Source organism: Talpa occidentalis, unplaced genomic scaffold, assembly GCF_014898055.3.
Source record: "Talpa occidentalis isolate TD23 unplaced genomic scaffold, MPIMG_talOcc4v2.1 talOcc4.10, whole genome shotgun sequence".
Classification (NCBI taxonomy): Eukaryota; Metazoa; Chordata; class Mammalia; order Eulipotyphla; family Talpidae; genus Talpa; species Talpa occidentalis.
Window position 1 is genome coordinate 37,695,231 of NW_023600993.1, and position 18,275 is coordinate 37,713,505.

The following is an 18,275-nucleotide window of genomic DNA, read 5'->3' on the forward strand; positions in this document are numbered from 1 at the left end:
CTTTAGCCTAGGGAGCATTTAGTATATTTCATGTACAGTAGTTGACAGAAATACAAAATGATGTGTCCCCCTGCCCCTTCCCATAGGCAGTGTGTGGTTTATTGTTTTGAACAGATCATTTGAAACAGGAAGCTTTCGGCATGAAATGCAGCCCAGTATTGACACCAGCATAGGACATAGTCCTAGAGAGGACAGCCTCAGAGTTTCGGCCTGTGCAGAAGTTTGCTCTTTAGGAAATCATGACTAAATGTTACAGTAAGATTAATTATTAAACTCTTAGAGATGGAAGTGGCCCTCAAGATTGTGGTGTTAGTGCCATCAGATTTAGACAGGTCACTAATACCTGGAGAAAGCTGGGACCCTTACCAAATGGCTAAGGGACAACTCCCACATGCCTGATGGTGGCTCTGAGTGGGTCCCGGGCCTCCAGACACTGAGTGGGTCCCGGGTGTGTGCATTTCCACATTGTCTCCCCTGCCCCTGCTCTGTGTCCTGCTGTAGAGCAGCGAGACCCATTCAGAGACCCTAGTGTCACAGGAGCCTGTGGTCAGCTTTGCCCCCTGCTCACTGCAGGGAGAAAACCACCTCCTTCCTGTAAGATTGTTCTTCCCTGGTGTGCTACTGCCAGTTCTTTGGTAAGTGCACTCTGCAAATTGTCTTCACAAGTTCAGCAGAACATAGATGCCAGATCAATAAGCTAAATATCAATAGAAGCATAGTTCTTGAACTTGAAAAGAGATTTTGTGCTTGGTGACTTCATGCTCTTCTCCATCCATAATACCTCTTCTCTCATGGTATGTTTAAAATAATATTTATCAGTATTAGGTCTGTTCACAGATTTTTCTAGGTTATACCTGTTGGTGGTCTGTCAGTGCAAACCTGAAAATTCAGAGATAAGCTGGTGCCAGACCCAGCAACAAGAGTCAGTGTTGTCCCTAGGTGTCTTTTCTTAGGAAAAGTCTGGGTGGACAGATGGACAGAATTTCATCCTGATGGGGGAGCAGCTCAAAGGCTTCCCTGCAGTGCCTAACTTCTCAGCATGTCCTTCTGCTCCTCCAACCCCGAGGGGCCCTTCCTCCCAGTTCCCAGAGGTTCTGCCAGGCAGAGACCTGCATCCCACCTGTTCCCCAGCATGCAGCCCTTCCAGAGCACTGTCTTAACGGGTTTGCTTCTCCCCACAGCCAGCATGCCCACCAGTGAGACTGAGTCTGTGAACACCGAGAACGTAAGTGGTGAAGGCGAGAACCAAGGCTGCTGTGGAAATCTCTGGTGAGTATGGAGGTCATTTGCCCTCTTGGCTCCTCCTGTCTCAGAGAATCAAAAGCAAGGAAGCTACCCCAGATTTCAGTGTTGTCCTGGGGCATAGCCTTAGGTGTAAGAGGGGTGGCGGGTGCACCCTGGACCCCTTGCTCCTGGTCTTATCCCCAGCCCTGGGCATTTCACATGCTGCTTCCTGTAAGATTTTATCCTGCTGAGGGGGGCCTCCTGTAGGGGGAGCCGGGTAACCCAGCAATTCAACTGTATTCACTAGGTGCTGGTGGAAAAGAAGAGGCACCTCCAAGGCTGGGCCCTCTGGGTGTCGGCGGTGGGGGTAAAGAGCCGATTCTTCTCCAAGTTTGGTGTTGGCATCAGTGCTGTGAAGAAGCGCTTGTATGGCAGAGTTGCTGACTGTAGTGGGCTGTGAATTAACTTTCCCTTCACTCACGGGTTCTCCCAACCTCACCATTGCGCAGACCACACCCTGCCCGCCTCTACTCATGGCACTTTTTCTTTGGCTCCTTGCACCTTACCACTCCTAACAATGCAGGCCTCCATCACATTAACACCTGTTGGCTTTTTTCTAGATGATTCGGGCTGCAGCAAGGGGGACCAACAGAGTGCCACCTGCTTTGGGGGAGCCCAATGCAGTTTTGTTTGCTTCCTGCTAATATCCTGAGGTCTTATCTCTGTAAAATATAGGTGTCGTTCTGAAGAGAACTTGATCTCCATGACAGAGGTTCATAAAAATGATGTGTTCTGGGCAGAACACTCAGTTTATGAAATGGACTTGCCTGCGTCTCTTGTTCCGCCCTCCCTGCAGCACGTGAAGGAGGCAGGGAACGAGCTCACAGACAGGAGCACTAAGGCCCCAAAGGGGTGCTGCTCGCTGGTGCCTGCCCCGTCAGCGAACAGTAGAGCTGGGACTCCCAGCTCGGTGCTCCTCTTGCTCATGGCAACACATGCTGCTGTCAAGACGAGCAGCTGAGTCTTGGGCAGCAGAGGCCCCGTTTGCTTTTGTTGTGGGGTTTGGGAGAAGAAAGCCTGGCATCACTGTCTGTACCAGGGCTGCTCAGGGTATCTGGCTAAGAGCCTTCTCTTGCCTGACCTTAAAAAGTGCTCAGCCTGGCCCGCCTGACACTGGCAGCACCTTGCCCCCTGCTCTGCTCCTACCCCAGCTGGTCCAGGGTGAGACCAGGGAGGCTGAGTCCAGGCTTGAGCGCATGGCTTTTAGGGTATCTCAGCTGAGTGTCGGGGTGGGTCTGCTCAAACCTTCCTAACAGGAACTGTGTTCTTTGTGTTTTTCTTTCAGTCAAGCCATCTCAAAATCCAAACTCAGGTCAGTATGTACTTTCTGTTATTTCTTTAGTCTCCATGTTGGTGTTTTATGTTCTAATGTCTGAGTTTTACTTGGGGTTGCTCTGGACTTGATGTTTTCTATGTGGGCTGTGCAGGATCGGACTGTGCAGGATAGAGCTGTCCAGTTAACAGTGAGCACCTGTCTGCCTTGGGAGAGCCATGTAGTACCTGCTGAAATCTCACCCCAAAACCAACCAACAAAATGCAACACTGAATAATTTTTTTGTCATTGAGTCTTCTCTCCAGCACCATTTCTCTGAGATACTCCTTATCATTTTTCTGCTTAAAAGCTTTCCAAGGAAGGAGGTTCAAGAGGTCTTCGAAGGTGGTAGTAATGTCGTTATTTGCTTTGTTCAGCTTACATTTAAGCTTGTTCAGTTGGTAAAAATCCATGGGACCATATACTATGATTTGTATGCTTTTTCATATAAATGCTATTTTCAACTAAAAATATTTTATCACTTACTATCAGTCATCAATTGCTTTCCTCCTTATCTTCAGACACCAAAAAAAAAAAAGGATTTTATCACTATATAAAAAATTAACTTTCACAATACATATAAATATCAAATCATTGCACTGTATATCTGAAACTAATATGTTACATGCCAATTATAATTCAATAGAAATTAGAATGGAATAAACATAGAACTAAATATATAAACCGAAAACTATAAAAATTCTAGGAGAAAATCTTTGTAACCTGGATTAGGCAAAGATTTCTTGGCTATAACACACAAAGCACTAATCATAGCAGAAAATTGACCTGTTAAATTAGATGTCATCAAAATGAAAACTGCTCTTGGAAAGAAAATATAATAAAATGATGGGCCACAGATTGGAAGAAAATTTGCAAAATTCATTTGATAAGGAAATAGCATCCATTGCTCTTAAAGAATAATGTGTAAAGAATAATGATAATAATAAGTAAATAAGTCAAAATGTGATGTGTAGATTTTAACAGGCATGTCACCATGGAGGAGATGTGGATATCAAATGAGCACATGAAATGACCATTGGTCATTAGGAAAATGCAACTTAAAATCACAATAGGATCCCACTACATACCTTTTAGAATGGATCAAATTTAAAAATCTGATAATGTCAAGTTCTGGCCAGGCTGCAGATCAGTGAGTGTGTTCACACATTGCTGCTATTCAAATGCCAGACATTTTCGAAGTGATTCAGTTCTCTTATAAAGTTAAACACATACTTACCATATGACCCAACAATTGCGCTTCCGAGGTATTTATATAAAAGAAATGAAGCGATATACCTACACAAAAGATTTTCACACAAATGTCGATGGCAGTTTTATTCAAATTTCCAAAAACTAACTCAGATGGTGAATGGGTAGACGAGTTGTAGTTTATCCAAATGGTAGACTAATCTCAACAAGAAGAATAAACGACTGATTGGTGCAGCACCACAGTAATCCTCCGGTCGTTTTGCAAAGTAAACTAAGCCAGTCTCAAAAAGCTATATATTATGTGATTATTCATAGGATATTCTGGGGTAAAGCAAAACAATAGGGACAGAAAACCAATCAGTCATTGTCAGGAGCTGGGCTGAGAGAGTGGATGAACTGCCGAAGGCAATGGACGAGTGAGTGGCCCTTTGAGTGGTGGGAATATTCTGGACCTTGACCATCTGGTGATGTTCACAAACTGTATACTTAAAAGTAAATTTCACTGTAAATTTACCTTTCAGTAAACCTGACTTTTAAGAAAAGAATTCAAAGCCCTTTCAGAACTCCCTGTTACTAGAAGGCATAAAAAGTCCTTTGTAATTTGGCCCCAGCATATCCTCTGGTCTCATCTTTTATTTCAAAAAATACTCTTTCGTTGAGATATAATTACCTGGCTTTATCTTTTGATACCCCTATCCTGCTCCCCACTTAATAGCTCCGGTGGGCAGCTCTCAGTTTTCAAACATACCATAAGCTATTTCTGCACCTCAGTCCCTTGGCCGCATGCTCACCTGCGATAGAGAGGTGGACAGTGCTTCCCTCTGCCCCCTGGCCAACTCTTACTTAGCCTCCAGGATCCAGGATCCAACACAACTGTCTGTTGGGGTTTTTTTGTTTGTTTGTTTGTTTTTTTGAGATGCCTTTCCTGAATCTTCCAAAGTGCGTTTGTGGCTTAGTTCTCTTGGCTCCCATACCAAATAGTCTGGGAATACTTGCATGCTTTTCAGGGACAGGCCAGTGGGACTATGCCTTCATCTTCATATCCCCAGTGCCTGGTACAGGGTGCTGGTTTCATGAGGGCCTGGCCACTTGGGTTTTCAGCACCCAGCAGGGGCAAGGTCAGGAGTGTAGGGGACACAACAAGAGGTCTTCTAGGTTTGGAAGATATTTGTGACCTGTTCCTGCAGCATAAATAGACCCAACAGTACTGGATCTTGCTCACAGCTTCTTGCATAGGTGCATTGAACTCTGTATCACAGGGAAAACTGAGCTTTGAAGGAGAGAGTCATCAGTGTCCTCTGTGGACTTTTTCTGAGCTGATCATCATGTTTCCAGCTGCTCTCAGCTTTGGAAACCACACAGCAAGAGCAGTAACAGTGCACCTTGCTTGTTCCGGGTCTTGCTGAAGATTTGGCACAGATCTCTTTGCCTGGTCCCTCGTTTTTGTTTTGTTATTTTTTAGTATAGCAACGCAGCTGAGTCAGCCAGAGCTAAAGCTCAGATGCAGCCTGGAGATTCCTTTGACTCAGGCCCCTGGAGGAAGTGCCTCCTTCCTCTCAGTGAGCACAGCCTGCAGTGGACTGACAGCAGCCCTCAGCTGCCCTTCCCCAGGATCCACTGCGCAGAGCATCCTGTGACATGGAGCATTTTCCATAGGGAGGCAGGCTAAGGGAGAGAATACTTTCCCTAATTACAAACAGGAACTGAAAGTAGGTAGGGGACATGCTACTGCCTGTGGGCTCAGCTCATTTTATTTGTATGAAAACACGATTCAATATTGGCTTTTCTCCTAAAGGTATATTTTGAGCATCACTAGTTAGAAAGGGCACCTGATGACTCAGTATGAAGACTCATGTCCTACTCAGCTTCGACAACTCTGCCAGGCTCCAGAGGAACCTCTGAGAATCAGGAAAGGACTGAAGGTTTCCCTAAAAGGAAAACTGGTTTGGGAGCATTTTGCTGCCAAATAAACTGCTTGCGATGATTGAGGTGCCGAGAGAGATGTGTATGTTAAGCTAAGTGGCTCTCTGCATCGACAGCACGAACAGATCCTGTGCCATATGGTGGGAATGCAAACCGCATATGCGTGCAAGAGCGGTTTTGCATCTGCACACAAACCTATGAATATCTAGATTTCCTAACCAGTTTGACGATGGCACGTGACAGATTCTGGACTTATCTAAAACCACAGGAAGGAAACTGATAGCATGTCCTAGTCAAGACAATTCTTTAGAAGTATTTTAAGACCAAAATAATTTATATTGTGATGTCTGTTAATTTTTTGGCCTCTTGTTCTTTTCCTCCTGCACCCACACCCCAACCCAGACCTCCAGAGGGGAAGTCATATTACTTCTCAGTAGCATGTACTGGGTCCTCTGACGTGTGATGCCCAGTGAGTAACATCTGCTTCTCTTTCAGCCGACGCTGGCGTCGCTGGAACCGCTTCAATCGCAGACGATGTAGGGCTGCCGTGAAGTCTGTCACGTTTTACTGGCTAGTTATTGTCCTGGTGTTTCTCAACACCTTAACCATCTCCTCTGAGCACTACAACCAGCCTGACTGGTTGACACAGATTCAAGGTACAAGCAGAGCCTTTCTCTTTGTTCTGAATGAGGGGTTCTGAGGGCTATCCATTTGCAGTTTAGTCTAATCTGGTCAATGTGTAATAATGTATAAGAACATTTCTCCTGAATGCTAACTCTGGAATCATCCAAACACAGGGTGCACTTGGAGTGGGGGTGCAGTCCATGTCAGATGGTGAATGAAGCACGTTGGAGCTGATTAACTCAGAGCAACTCATTGTCCTAACCCCTTGGTGACTTAGGATCTGGGGGGTGGACAGAACCTCATATCCCTTCTCCTGGCCCATTCTGGAAGCATTATTTTCCCTTTAGGAGTCTTGGCAAGTGGTTGCTTGTTTCCAGCAGTGTGGTGCCATGGTTCTCCCCACAGACAGCTCATTCCAAGCTGACAGTTTTGAACCACTGAAAAGTCCTGATTTATATCAAGTCCAGTCTATTTCTGCCCAAATCTCCAGCCTGTTGGGTGGCTTTTTCTACTGTTAGAAATAACATTGATAGGTGACTGCCTCTTATGTCCTGGTGCTGTAAGCACACTGACCAGATAGTCTTTTCATGTGTGACTAAAACAAGAAAATATAATATGATGGTATAAATGCAGAATCACAGACTTTTGGGTCTGAAAAGCTTCAGAGGCCATATGGCATTAACTGCCCCAACCCAGTGAAACCAAGGCCCAGAGAAATCAAGGAATTTCTCCAGAGGCATACATCTAAGTAGGATCAGAGGTAGGACTAGAGCCTGGCAGATAAACGGACCATGCAAATTAGTGCCACATTTCTGTAATGGGGACAATAGCAAAGAGAGAGCCGGGGGTGCTTGGAGCAGAGCCTGGGCTTGAGGGGCACTAACGGAAGCGGGTGTGATGGGAATAGGGGGTCTGAGCCAGCCCTTGCCCGAGATCTTGAGGACTGTGTCACTTTGTCTTTCCAGATATTGCTAACAAAGTCCTCTTGGCTTTGTTCACCTGCGAGATGCTGGTGAAAATGTACAGCTTGGGTCTTCAGGCATATTTCGTTTCTCTCTTTAATCGGTTTGATTGCTTCGTGGTATGTGGTGGAATTACCGAAACCATTTTGGTGGAACTGGAAATCATGTCTCCTCTGGGGATCTCTGTGTTCCGGTGTGTGCGCCTCTTAAGAATTTTCAAAGTGACCAGGTAAGGACCACTGTGTCTCGCTGCAGGTGGCATCTGGATGTCAGGTGCTGGTCAGGCATGACCCTGGTCAGGTGATGTTCTGCTCTGGCCCTCACCAGGGTACTGGCCTCACACCCTCATCTTGATTTGCAGGCACTGGACTTCCCTGAGCAACTTGGTGGCATCCTTGTTAAATTCCATGAAGTCCATCGCTTCTCTGTTGCTTCTGCTTTTTCTCTTCATCATCATCTTTTCCTTGCTCGGGATGCAGCTATTTGGCGGCAAGTTTAATTTTGATGAAACACAAACCAAACGGAGCACCTTTGACAATTTCCCCCAAGCACTCCTAACAGTATTTCAGGTGAGCCCTCCGGCCTTCTTTCCCTGAGAAGCCCATTTTGAGCTGCCTTGTCTGTTCACAGCAGTCAGTAAGATGAAACGATTCCATTTTTTATTAATAACGTCAGTCCTGATGACACTCTGATAAGTTCTGGGCCATTTAAGGCATCTGTTTTGCATCTCACTCCAGCTGTCTATGTGATGAGAATCACAGCTTTTGTAAACCACTGTATATTATAAAACATAGAACTGTGATTTCATGAGGTTTCTGTGAGATAGACTCTGAAAGCATCACTTCGTCCTTTGGTAATTTTTGATTGCAGGCAAGTTTTGTAATCCTGGCTATAATGGATTTGTGCAAGTAAGTGAATTCAAAAGCCCTAATGCTTTGGTGTGGAGTCAGAGGAATTAGGATGATAAGGGTTGTGACAGCCTTCTGCCCCATTTCTGTCCTGTCTCATGTGATACAATGAGGACACAGACTCAGATGTCTGTGCCTTTGGGGCTATTGCAGGCACTGGGCTGAGAAGGGGGTGACAGGTGGCCGTGCACTCAGCACACCACCTCCACCCCACCTAAGCATAAGTGCAGGTGTTCTCTACACCTCTTGGTATGTCTAGAGGCAAAAGCCCTTCCTTGGACAAAGCAGATCTGTCCTTGATGCTTTCCACATTTGATGTCAATGAGCAGCAGAGCCCACCAGAGATGCAGAAAGGTAGGGGACGGTGATGCTGCCTGTTCAGTGATGTGACCTTGGGAAGTCACTGTCCTTTTCTGAAAGATGGAGAGACCAGGGGGAATGATCTCTAAGAATCTTTCCCACTTGGTCATGTTGAGAGGAATGGAATTACTGTCACTACTAGGGGCCATGGTTTTAATATTTTGAATTATAGTTAATTTTTGGCCACTGATTAGTCATTCTTTTTCTGATTTCTTTCAGAGAAGCCTGTGTGGTGGTGATGGTTCTTTCTAGTATGTTGTATGGCACATAATTCATATGTTACAAAAAAAACACAACCACCTTGCCCCACCCATTTCCCTTTCTAGAAGAAAACTTGCATTCAAGTTTCTTATGTATTTCCTAGAGATAGATGAGATATTTGCTCAGGTGTAAATCAGTTAACCTCCTTTCCAACCTACGGGTGAATAGACACAGATGGTGGCTCACTCAACGTTCTGTTTTGCACCTTGCTTTTTTTTATCACTTAAAGTGTCCTTAAGATCCTTACTTATTAGTCCAAAATGTGGCTTCTTCCTTTTGTGTGGGACATAAATTCTGTGGTTGGATATGTCATCATTTATGTAACCAGCCCCCACTGAGGAATATTTTGTGTCCTGTCTTGGCTCAGTGGATGAACTTGCACATTACCAAGACCCACACGGGTGAGAGCAGATCTGTAGGATAAATTCCCAGAAGTGGAATTGCTGGTTTGACAGGTGTATATCCATTTTCAACTTTGATACTCTTGGTCCAAGTGCCCTCCTTAAGGTAGTGCTCATTTACCCTCTAGTGATGAGGGTGGAGACGACTTTCTTTTTTCCTTTCACCATAATGGGTCTTTGAACTTTTTATTTGGTTGCTTGGCTGCTGGGTGAAAATGGTATCATATAGAAGTTTTAATTTGTATTTCTTTTATCAGGAGTAAAGTTGAGTGCCTTTCATATGACTAAAAGCTATCTATAGTTCCTTTTTGTGAATTGCTTTATCTTTTCAAATCATTTATTTTTCTGTTGGCTATCTGTGACAGTTTTAATTTTTAAACTATCTGGTCCAGATAGAAAATAAGGGAGATCTCTTTCTCTCTGGAAGATAGCACATTTTAAATTTGTCATGTGTGTTCATGATGGATTAAATTATCAGTTATCATCAGTAGGGAAATATAAATTTGAAATTTCAGGTGGGTTGTTAGTATCTACTCATTAAGCAGTTTTAAAATGACATGAGGGCCTCCCTGGTGGCGCAGATGGTTGAGCGCAGTGCTGTGAAGCCTCTGCAGTGCCGGTTCAATCCCCGCTGGCCTTGGAGCAACCCACATGGCGAGCAGACCTCTCCTATCTCTCCCGCTGCTCCCCTCAGCAGTGTATTTCGTCAGTCTGCCTTTTCTATTCTCTGCTCTGTCTCTGGTGAATCCTCTTACCCTCCGGTGCATCTGGCCTGTACCCTGGTTCTTGTATAAATAAAATAAATCTTTAAAAAAAAATTAAATTACATGAGTATTTGGAATTCCCTGCTTCTAAAAAGGTACATTTTTCATCTCCACAGTTGATTATATGGAATACTAGGCAATGATCAAAAAGAATGAGGGCAACCTATGGACTAGAGGGTCTCCTGAGTATATTTTTTAAATGGTAGAAAAGCAAGTTCCTGAGAATTCCTATAGCATGATGCCCTTTATGTCTAATCAGACACAACACCAGCATCCTGTTTTCTCTGGGCATGTAAATGTGTTTAAATTCACAGATCAGCATCCTGGAAGGAGAGAGCAATAGTGTGCTCCCTGGGGAATATGCTAAACCTGGGCTGAGGTGTAGTCAGACAGCATGTAAATCTTATAGGATGTCACTTTATTTTCACCGGAAGAAATAACTCTTGTATTTGTGAACTGAAAATAATGTTTTGAAAACTTGATGGGTAACAGATGGATTTGTTCAGTGCAAAGTGGACTGTCAGAGGCATTGAAACCACATCTAGGCAGCCGCCCGGGATCCCTGGGAGAATGGCTGGAATTGTGAGTTCACCTGCTGGCTGATCCCAATTTTGTCGTCTTAGATCCTGACAGGTGAAGACTGGAATGCTGTGATGTACGATGGCATTATGGCTTATGGGGGACCGTCGTCTTCAGGAATGATTGTCTGCATATACTTCATCATTCTCTTCATTTGTGGTAACTGTATCCTTTAAGCTGACTACAGCTTTGTTGTCACTGTCTGGTTTGATTTCTCCTCTGAATTCCCCGCGGTGATGGTAGCAGTGGCGGAGAAGCGAATACCTTTACCTTGTCCTGTCTGCTCTCTCTTGCCATTGCTGGGACAGCAGAGTGGAAGCAGAGTTCCAGGTGGGCTTTGAGGAATGAGAGTAAGCTGGGAGGGAGGGAGCACGAGCCAGGTGTGAGCTACCCCAGTGTCACCCAGTGGGTGTCAGGTGAGAGGGACAGCTTTGGGCAAAGCCAAGTGTTTCCTGTGCCAGCATCCTTGGGAGGCTGAGGTACATCTGTGTCTTCTTAAGACTTTTCTTAACTGGTGGGGACCCATCTTTCATGAATTGACCTAAGCTCCCAGAACAGCACCCGGCATATCAGAAGTGCTTGATAGATCTTTTTGAATGAGTTCCAAAGTACGTTGTAGTTTACAAGGTTCTGGATAATGATCCTGGGTATCTGCTATTCGAAAGCATCTATTAGAAACTTGTTAAGATTTTCCTGTAGTTTATTAGTCTGGATTTGGTTTTCACAACCTAAAAGAGTTTGGTGTCCTTGTAAGACTAGAGATGTGTTATTTCCTCATGGAGATATTGATAGGAATGCTGAATACAGTTGGTCCCACAATAACCCCTATCTGAACCACGGTTATCCCTTGCCCATCAGCAGAGTGTTCCCCTTGTCACGCTGCCTCTCAGCTCAGTACATGTTCCTTCTCCAGGCCCTTTGTAGCTCTGTTTAAAAAATACTTGAGCATATCAAAGTCATTTTGAGAACCTTAGTATAATTCACTCACGTTTTGTCCTCTTGAAGACTTGATTAGTCAAGCATGATCTCCCCTGGAAGCTATCTCATCATCAGCCCCTTGTTAGATTATGTTTGTTTACATGTTCAGCCACCCTGAGATTTCAGATTGCACCAGGCATGTGGGACAGCGGTACACCACTCCTGTCTGGGGTCCCGACTCCAGCAGTCTTACATACAGATGGTTGTGCATCAGCCCGAAGGGAGCTGTCTTGAATGACTGCACCCCCCTCCCCCAGTCCCTGTCTTTGTACCTCTCAAAAATGTATTTAAGCATTAGTCAATACAAAACAGGCGTCTTCTGAGTTGGGAACCTTGTTCACATTTTTTTTTTAATCATTCAAGGATACCACACATGCAGCATGTAATAAGTGTCAAAACTTGGTAACCAATCACCTAGCTTTCTACGATTTGCAATACAATGCAGCCATGGGAGTCAACGATTTAGGCTCAGTGGGACTATTCAAAAGAATAGCCTGTGCCATCTGGCAACAAGCCAGACACATCGCAGGCAGTCAGTCCACGTGAAATGGACATGAATGGAATGGACTCCGAAGGCCTTTCACATGAGGGAGGCTCAGATTGTCTCATCTAGTGGATTCACCATTTGAATAATATGTAGCCCCTTAAAGGGGTCTGTTTTGGAAAGCATGTCCCTGGATATATATGTTAGTGGGTGTGTAAATTTTAAAAGAAGCAAAACAAAATGCATAAAGAAAAAGGCATTAAAAAAACCCAGCATGTTTAAGTTACAGATTGTTCAGTGCAGTGTATGCCATAGCTATAGGTATTTAGAACACAGGCATGAATGTACACATATACACACCAAAGTAAATGTTGGCGATTCAGCGGGTATTAGTGAATCTTGATTTTATTTCTTTCTAGACTATTTTATATGATGGTTAGTTTGTTTCATTTTTTAAGCAGAATTTACCAAGTGAATATAGCAGTAATGCCAGTCACCAGCACCATCCCAGAACACAAGGGTGTCATCTTCTCACTGTTGAACAGATGTAATTGTATTTCAGTATGTGTTGTACCCTTAAAATGTTCAAATCAGATATTCTACTGAATGTCTTCTTGGCCATCGCTGTAGACAATTTGGCTGATGCTGAAAGTTTGAATACTGCTCAGAAAGAGGAAGCTGAAGAAAAGGAAAGGAAAAAGATTGCCAGGTAACCCCATTTTCTCCTGAGGTGTTTTGCTGAGGGGAGCCAGCCACAGTGAAGGTCCTGTGTTGTGCTTTGTGGTGATTGTAGTGGTCTTGGACCAAACAGGATGGGGTCCCTTGGCTCTCATTGCCTCCCAGCCGAGAGTCATATCTCCTTGCTTAAAGAATTGCTGTGGTTAATTTTGGTGTCATGAAATAAATGATGCATTCAATATTGATTAGTTCTCAGATGAGAATGCTGATAAGGTGATCTATGTAAAGGATCCAAGTCCCTATACTAACAGGGAGCACTGAGGGTGGTTGTGCTATGTTCTTGCTGCTAGTGTTATTTCCAGTTAAATTCTGTCCTTTGTTAGGCCATTGCTGATTGATAATCCTGATGAACACTTTTATACATAGCAACATGGTTATTTGGTTTCTTGTTTTCTCTTCTTCGTAGAAAAGAAAGCCTGGAAAATAAAAAGAATAACAAACCAGAAGTTAATCAGATAGCCAACAGTGATAACAAGGTATTTGTTCTCAAATACTACTTTTTCCCTTTCTGTTTCAAAATGATTCTGTTGATGTCTCCATAAATGTGCCATTTGCACCGTGAAGGTGTCCTTTGTGGTATTTCGCGTGAGAGTCCATCTGCCTTGTCAGTGCTGGCTTCTCTGCAGGGTTATATGTGCTTTAGGTATGATAAATATTTGACTGATCTCACCACGTATTTTTTTCCTTATTGGAATTGTGGGATCACATCTGACTTGGGAGAGGGCATTAGAAATTAATGCCCAGTGGGCATTAGAAATTAAGGATTGTTAAAGATGTCTGCCCCCAGAGGGGATCCAGGATCAGGGCTTTACTATCAGACTGCATTCTGCTTATGGTAGTCTCGATTTTTCGCTCATTTGTTCATTGCATTGGTGGTTGCTATGCATCACTTCTCATGGATCAGGAATGAAGAAGACCAATAAGGTGGCTGCTTGAGTGGAGCTCAGCATTTAGTCGGGAGGCAGACACCTGCAGTGTAGTTGTGCACACGTCTGTGATGGAGCCAGGACAGGATGGCAAAGGTGTGGGTGGCGCCCCTAACCATGGCTGGGCAGGCCTCATGCCAGTGTTTGCATCTGCCTTCGCCCTTCTCTCTTAAGAAGAATCACCAATGAGGACATCCACTGGTCCCGACACATCCCTGAACACTCACTCACGTCTAGCACGTGCTTTGAAGAGGACTTCTCTGCCACTTAATGAATGGCAGGGTTGGTTCTTCACTTTGACCTTGTGAAGTGTATGTAGGTCAGCCTCCCCTCCTCCCAAGATCTCTCTCACCCTAGGTTACGATCGATGACTACCGAGAAGAGGATGAGGACAAGGACCCCTACCCGCCTTGTGATGTGCCAGGTATGGCGCTTTCAGCTCACAGGTGACATGGCGTGGCCATCCCTTGGAGTCTGTGACGGGCCAGTCCAGCAAGTGCACACTGGGCTGCTGAGGCCACTGAGGCCATGTGTCCAATCCCTATGGGCCAGCGAGATCTGCTTTTCTCTCCGTCCCAGGCAGAATTCAATAACCCAAATTCCAGGTGGTGAGGGGAGAGAGTGTGAGTAGTTCCCAGCAACCCCAGCCTTTGCAGGGAGACTGCTCCAGGTGGTGACCAATTACTACTACGCCCTGACACACTGACATTTAACTGGTGCCTTTATTGCCGAATGTAGGCAGGACTGTGGGGTGGGGAGCCTGGGGGCCTGATCATATGTGACTTGAATCCCACACACACTTTCTCAGCTGAAGCTGAGCCAGGTCATGGGGCGGCAGGCAGATGCTAGGAGGATGGCTGTGAGATGCCACCGCTGCCACTGTGGCCTGTGCTCAGATCTTCAACTGCTGGGAACGTCCTCCCACCACTGTCCATGCTCACAGACACAGTCCATGTCCTGAAGGGTTTTAATTAATGTAAGCAGATAAATGGTCAAGTTTAAGCCAAATTTTCATGTGAAATTGAGAGAAGTAATTCAAACCCAAATGTTACTTCATGTCTATAAAAAAAGTGTTTCATTTAAAGTAGGTGAAGAGGAAGAGGAGGAGGAGGAGGATGAACCCGAGGTCCCCGCTGGTCCCCGTCCTCGAAGAATCTCTGAGTTGAACATGAAGGAGAAGATCGCCCCCATCCCTGAAGGGAGTGCTTTCTTCATTCTCAGCAAGACCAATCCGTAAATACCCCTTTCTAGTTGGAGGGGTTGCTTGAGGGTGTCTGGGGGCCTAATGAGGGAAGGTAGCTCTCAGCCCCCTTCTGCCCATCAGTCCCCTCGAACCCCTCTCCTTCCTGGCCTTGCTGCTGCCTCTGTTCATCTCTTCCTAGTCTCTCCCTTCCTGCAGGAAGGGCACAGGGGTGGGGGGAACGCTGTTCCAGATTCCCCTCTCCCCAGCCCTGCACTGGGGCCAAGGGTGGCAAAGTCCCTGTGCTCACCTGGCGCCCACGGCTCTGGTGTGCTACGGGTTGTCCCCTGGGAAGTGTTTTTTTTATCCCATAGACCCTGTCTTAGTGAGTGGGCCGCCTTTTAAGATGCTTTTTGGGCTGAAATTTTGTGACCAAGTTCTTCCTATTTTTAAGGTGATAGAGTAATCCTGCTCAGTGACAATTTATAGATCGTAGCTGTTTAGTTCAACTCTGACGAATTGATACTCTGCTTAAAATACCATTTCTCATGTTAAAATAGTCAGGGCTTCACCAGGAACATGCTAATACTCACAAATACTGTAAGAAAAAGATGTTTATTTACTAGTTGGTTTCTAGGTTTCAAATCTTGTGGGATTGACTGAAATGTCAGAGGGATGCATGGGCCCTGGAAGGACTTCTAGAATTGCAGATGTAGACCTCGGCTCTCAGAGAATTGTAAAAATTACCTCAGGGAGATACAGGTGGGAAGCAAGGCTGGCTGAAGGTCCTCGAGGGCTGGAGAGACCTGACGACAGCTTTTACAAAGCTCGTCACTGCTGAGGGTTTGGTCATCTTTTTTAAAAAAGTTACTCAACCAAAGTTATAGCACCTAATGCTCACCGTGTGTCCATCTGTCCAAGGAGAGGACTGATTTTACCCCATGGCTGTGAGCTTTCCTGACTCACTGCTTTGGAAAGTCTTCCCCAGACTCATCTGCCGGCCCTCTGAGGGCGCATCTGGTGTTAATCACCCCCAGAAAGGAGGATTTGAAACAAGGGGTGATTTTATAAAGTTAACTCCAGTTGGGAAGGTAAAAAAATCTTTCCAAAGGAAAACCTACATGGATTCTGTTGGCCAAAAGTAAATCTTTAAATGTTAAGGTCAAATGCTGAGGGTAAGCAGTCAGGCCCTGAGTAACCCACAGGACATTGGGTTGGGCAGGGGCGGTGCAGCCTCTCCCCAGGGAGAGGCGCTGGTGGCCTCAGAACTATGGTCAGAGCCAGGCCAGGGGTGCTGGGCCTCTGCTATGCAGCCCTGCTTCCTGGTACCACAGGACTCCCTGAAAACCCCACCACCCAGAGCAGTGAAACCTGTACAGTCCTACATGATGGGGTGACTTCCACTTCACCTTCTTGGGGGTGCTTAATGTGGGTCAACTCTGAAAAATTAGCACTTATAACAAAGTCCCCACAATACAGGAGATTTTGCCAAGCCTGACTTCCTGAGGTCAGTTTTAATATAACAGAGCTGTAGTAGAGAGAGGGCTTGCTGTCATGCTTTGTGAGCTATTGCTGTGATCTCTGGTGTCCAAGGCATAGAAGCTGAGCAGTGGGGCTTCACTTTATAGCGGAGAATGTCACTATCAGAAAGACTCAGATTGGAAATCTCCTGGTTCCTTCTAGCTATGTCACCTTAAGAAAGTTCTTAAGGTGATCACTTAAGACCTTAAGCTCTTAAGGTCTGTTGTGTGGGGATTCCAAGGGCTAGTGGTCAGGTGGCTCAGGTTTGCTGGGTGGGAGCATACGTGGCACAGCAGACAGGTGTCCTCTGCCTGACCTGTTACTGCAGAGGGGCCCGGCAGGCTGAAGGTGCTGGCCTGTCTGCCTGTCCTTGCCTAGGGCAGTGTCCATGCAGTGACTTTCCCCCCAGGATCCGCGTGGGATGCCACAAACTCATCAACCACCACATCTTCACTAACCTCATCCTCGTCTTCATCATGCTGAGCAGCGCCGCCCTCGCCGCTGAGGACCCCATCCGCAGCCATTCCTTCCGGAACACTGTGAGCCCCTGAGCTGGGAGAGGCGGGTGGGCTCACCCTGGGGTCTGCACTGGCCTCCCAGGCAGAAGCCATCAGCCAGGCTGGCTCGTGGAGCTCTAGTACAGGCCTCTGATTCCCTTGCAGCATTTTACGTTTCAGGTTTGCAAGTGCCAGAGAGGTTTTATTTAATCACGACAAACCCTTATTTAATTGTGTGTCTAAAAACTTCAGTTACTTTTCATATGTTCAGGATCCCTGCTTCTCTTCTTCCTTCCTTGCTGCCAAAATTGTGGTCCCTTCTTTCCCCTTCCTCAGCCACATTCTCTTCCACACCTAATTTGGGATTTCTCCCTGGTGGAAGCGTCTGGCAGGGAGAAGAAGTGCAAGGGAAACCAGGTATATCACCTGCCCAGGAGCTCTTTGTCAGGGCTGTCAGAATCACCTCTACTGTGAACTTTCAATTTACCAAGCAAGTTGATTCTGTTTCTGAGGCGAAACGGTCAGGAAGTGAAGGCATGGGGTGCAGAGTGGTTCAGCGAGAGGGAATGGTATTTTGGTGGGGCAGGGGGAAGCTTTCTGCCCTTCAGAGTCATGACATAGGGATAGCTCCCTTCCACCACATCGGCTCGAGTTCTTGACTCAGCAGCCCCATTTCACCAGTTCGGCTAACTCAGCGCTGAGAACAGTGCAGATGAAGGTTAGACAACTTCAGAGCCGGTAGCCAGTCGACAGCCTGATCTGTGCGTGCAGACTGGGGCTGCCGATGTTGAAGTGCAGCTTCAGGTAAGGGCCAGGAAGTCCCCATAGGAGAGGGAGGCCGAAAAGTATGCTGGGCCACCTAGTGCCCCTGCTTGACAGGGAGAAGGGCTGCTTATTTCTGTACATCAGATTTTTAGAAAATTGAGGATCAAGACAAATCACTAGGTCAATACCCTGGGGATTTGGGTTGTGACAACCAAGTCTCAGGCTATGTCTTTCCATTTCCTGTGCTCTTCGTTTGAAGTTTGGTAAATCTAATCTATCCAGTTGATAAAAGGTGCACCCCGATAGGAGATAAAAAGAACTTTACCTGAAGGCACATTTTGGTGTGAGGTAAAGATGAAGGCTCTGAGCCTGTCCCAATCTGCACGCATAGAGTAGGCCTTATGCTGGAGGTTCCCCAGGGTGTGTATCTTAACATCCAAACAGAGCAAAGACCTCTCTCCATGCCGCTAAGTTCCATCATGGAAATGAGATGCCAAGGGAAGAGCTGGGGACGGGGGGCGGGGGAACAATATCATGATGTGACAAGGCTAGGTCAGGAGTTAGTCTAGAACCCAGATTGACAAACAGTAAATTTACAT

The 18,275-nt window shown here is 45.8% G+C and overlaps 1 protein-coding gene across 25 annotated transcripts in view; it reads left to right on the plus strand.

The window, feature by feature from the left end:
- Window positions 1-18,275, plus strand: part of CACNA1D (calcium voltage-gated channel subunit alpha1 D) — a 477,528-nt gene that overhangs the window by 385,360 nt on the left and 73,893 nt on the right. For 15 of the 25 annotated variants that reach the window (XM_054694641.1, XM_054694644.1, XM_054694649.1 and 12 more), the window contains 12 exons: window positions 1,182-1,269; window positions 1,532-1,591; window positions 2,570-2,596; window positions 6,224-6,384; window positions 7,318-7,543; window positions 7,676-7,883; window positions 10,632-10,752; window positions 12,644-12,758; window positions 13,194-13,263; window positions 14,071-14,137; window positions 14,799-14,946; window positions 16,824-16,953. In XM_054694641.1, coding sequence (XP_054550616.1) covers window positions 1,182-1,269; window positions 1,532-1,591; window positions 2,570-2,596; window positions 6,224-6,384; window positions 7,318-7,543; window positions 7,676-7,883; window positions 10,632-10,752; window positions 12,644-12,758; window positions 13,194-13,263; window positions 14,071-14,137; window positions 14,799-14,946; window positions 16,824-16,953 — 1,421 coding nt within the window. The remainder of the gene's footprint in view (window positions 1-1,181; window positions 1,270-1,531; window positions 1,592-2,569; window positions 2,597-6,223; window positions 6,385-7,317; window positions 7,544-7,675; window positions 7,884-10,631; window positions 10,753-12,643; window positions 12,759-13,193; window positions 13,264-14,070; window positions 14,138-14,798; window positions 14,947-16,823; window positions 16,954-18,275) is intronic. The other 10 variants (XM_054694652.1, XM_054694673.1, XM_054694650.1 and 7 more) reach the window with 1 other exon arrangement.